General features: G+C 69.9%; 2 protein-coding genes across 2 annotated transcripts in view; both read left to right on the top strand.

The window, feature by feature from the left end:
* Positions 1 to 1011: 1011 nt before the first annotated feature.
* On the top strand, positions 1012 to 1432 carry EMIHUDRAFT_225856 (hypothetical protein; the record flags this gene model as incomplete). Its single annotated transcript, XM_005789528.1, has 2 exons — positions 1012 to 1031; positions 1078 to 1432. The coding sequence occupies 2 exons, from the start codon at positions 1012 to 1014 to the stop codon at positions 1430 to 1432; spliced, it is 375 nt and encodes a 124-aa protein (XP_005789585.1).
* Positions 1433 to 1477: 45 nt separating this feature from the next.
* The window catches only part of EMIHUDRAFT_225855 (hypothetical protein), a gene marked incomplete at both ends in the record, with an annotated part of 5769 nt that continues 4324 nt past the window's right edge, over positions 1478 to 2922 (top strand). The window contains 2 exons of the mRNA XM_005789527.1: positions 1478 to 1490; positions 1786 to 2906. Coding sequence (XP_005789584.1) covers positions 1478 to 1490; positions 1786 to 2906 — 1134 coding nt within the window. The remainder of the gene's footprint in view (positions 1491 to 1785; positions 2907 to 2922) is intronic.

Raw genomic sequence — 2922 nt, 5'->3', positions numbered from 1 at the left:
GCCGCCGCACCCTCCGGGCAAGGCACCGACGCCGCCGCCGTCGCCCTCGCCCTCTCCGCCGCCACCGTCGGCCTCGCCCTCTCCGCCACCGTCGGCTTCGCCGTCGCCGCCGCCACCGTCGGCCTCGCCCTCGTCGCCACCGCCGCCAGCCCCGCCCTCGTCGCCTCCTCACCCTCCGGAGAAGGCGCCGACGCCGCCGCCGTACCCTCCAGGCAAGGCGCCGACGCCGCCGCCCTTCCCGCCGGGCGAAGCCCCCGCCCCGCCTCCTCACCCTCCGGGCAAGGCACCGACGCCGCCGCCCTTCCCGCCGGGCAAGGCGCCGACGCCGCCGCCGTACCCTCCAGGCAAGGCGCCGACGCCGCCGCCCTTCCCGCCGGGCGAAGCCCCCGCCCCGCCTCCTCACCCTCCGGGCAAGGCGCCGACGCCGCCGCCCTTCCCGCCGGGCAAGGCGCCGACGCCGCCGCCCTTCCCGCCGGGCGAAGCCCCCGCCCCGCCTCCTCACCCTCCGGGCAAGGCGCCGACGCCGCCGCCCTTCCCGCCGGGCAAGGCGCCGACGCCGCCGCCCTTCCCGCCGGGCGAAGCCCCCGCCCCGCCTCCTCACCCTCCGGGCAAGGCACCGACGCCGCCGCCCTTCCCGCCGGGCAAGGCGCCGATGCCGCCGCCGCCGCACCCTCCGGGCAAGGCACCGACGCCGCCCTCTGTGCCGCCGCCGTCGCCGCCGCTGCCGCCTTTGTCACCGCCGCCTGTGCTACCGCCCCCCTCTCCGCCGACGCCGCCGGCCATTCCACCTCCACCCTTCCCGCCTCTGCCGCCGCTGGTCTTACCGTCGCCGCCGCCGCCGCCGGCCTCGCCCCCGCCGCCGCCCAAGGTGGGCTGCACAAACCCCGCGGCGGACAACTACGACTCCCTCGCTGGGGTTGACGACGGCAGCTGCACGTTCACCGTGTACGGCTGCCTCGACAGGTCCTACCCAGCCCGTAGCACTCATTCCTTCGTAGCACTTGAGTCAACATGGTAGCGCGTAGCACTCGGTCGATCCGTGACGGAATGAATCACGACGTGGCTCTTGACTCGTAGCACCGCCCTGAACTTCTTCCCCGAGGCGGAGGCGGGGTGCGAGGCTGTTCCGATCTCGTACGCGGAGATCTCGTGCCCGTGCGTCGCCAACGTCTCCGGCTGCACGTCGCCCCTCGCCGTGAATTACAACTCGAACGCAACGGTGGATGACGGGACGTGCATCTTCCCCGACGGGTGCACCAACTCGACAGCCCTGAACTACAGCCCGAACGCGACGAACGACGACGGCTCGTGCATTCCAAACATCCGCGGCTGCACCGCGTCCTCCGCCGCCAACTACAACTCCCAGGCGACCGTCAACGACGGCTCGTGCGAGTTCCCCGTCTTTGGCTGCACGAATACAAGCGAGATGTAGCCGAGATCACGCGAGATTGGCCGAGAGTGCACTCTGGGGGGCGCGATGCTGCACCGCTGTCCTCGCCTGGAGCTTAGCCCGCGCCGTAGCCCTCCCGCAGTCAGTCAGTCAGTGTGACACACCTCCGAGCATGGAGGACGGGCCCACACGCGCACACACACACGCTGCACACGATTGGCTCGGGAGCCGACTCGAGGCACGCTGTCACCGGCCGCATCACTGGGTCCGGACTGCTGGACGCACAGATCACAGCACACAAGACAGCTCACGAGGTGGAGCCCTCCCGCAGGCACCGACAATTACCCTCCCCTACCCCACGGTACCCGAACCCACCCTCCCGAGCCCTCCCGCAGGCGCCGACAATTACAACTCGTTCGCGGACGTTGACGACGGGTCGTGCGCCTTCGAGGTGTACGGTTGCGTCTTCTCGCAGGCGCTGAACTACAACTCGGAGGCCACCGTGTACGACGGCTCGTGCGTGTTTGCAGTCCTCGGATGCCAAAATTCGTCGGCATCAAACTACCGGCCCGACGCGAACACGGACGACCCGCAGAACCCGTGCGTCTTCCTGGTGGAAGGCTGTGTCGACACGGCCGCCCTCAATTTTGACTCGGAGGCTCAGATCCTCGACGACTCGTGCGTCTACCCCGTGCCGGGCTGCCTGAACGCCACCGCCGTTAACTTCAATTCGGCGGCGAACGAGGACGACGGCTCCTGCGTGGAGGCGCGGCCCGGCTGCGAGGACCCGGCCGCGGACAACTACGACCCGCTCGCGAACGAGCCCAACCCGGACGCGCCGTGCGAGTACACCGTGGAGGGATGCACCAACTCGTCGGCCGTGAACTACAACTCGTTGGCCACCGTGCCCGACGACTCGTGCGTGCCGGAGATTCCTGGCTGCATGGCCTCCCTGGCCCTCAACTACCGTTCGTCGGCGAATCGAGACGACGGCTCGTGCGACTTTCCTACGTTTGGATGCACGAACTCGAGCGCCCTGAACTACCTCGCCGACGCCACCGCGGACGACGGTAGCTGCATCTTTCGCGTGCCCGGCTGCACGCGGCCCGGCGCGCTCAACTTCGACTCCGAGGCGACGGTGGACGACGGCAGCTGCGTGGACGCGGTGCTCGGGTGCACGGACGCCGCGGCGCTCAACTACCGCCCGCTGGCGAATCGAGACGACGACTCGTGCCTCTACTTTGGGTGCCCCAACCCGCGCGCCGACAATTACGACGACCGCACCAACGCCAACAACCAGTCCGTCGTCGTCGACACCAACGGCACCGCGTGCGACTTTCCCACGTTTGGATGCACGAACTCGAACGCGGCAAACTACATGCCGAACGCGACCTCCGACGATGGGTCCTGCTTCCGCTTCGCCTGCGCCCAGTCGGACGCCCCGAACTACGACGACACGTGCGGGGCCGCAGCAGGGCTACCTTGCCTCGACGACGGCTCTTGCCGGCCAAAGATTGTCGGCTGCTGCGTCT

The sequence above is a fragment of the Emiliania huxleyi genome, assembly GCF_000372725.1.
Source record: "Emiliania huxleyi CCMP1516 chromosome Unknown EMIHUscaffold_127, whole genome shotgun sequence".
NCBI lineage: Eukaryota > Haptophyta > Isochrysidales > Noelaerhabdaceae > Emiliania > Emiliania huxleyi.
This window is presented reverse-complemented; position numbering and strand designations above follow the sequence as displayed.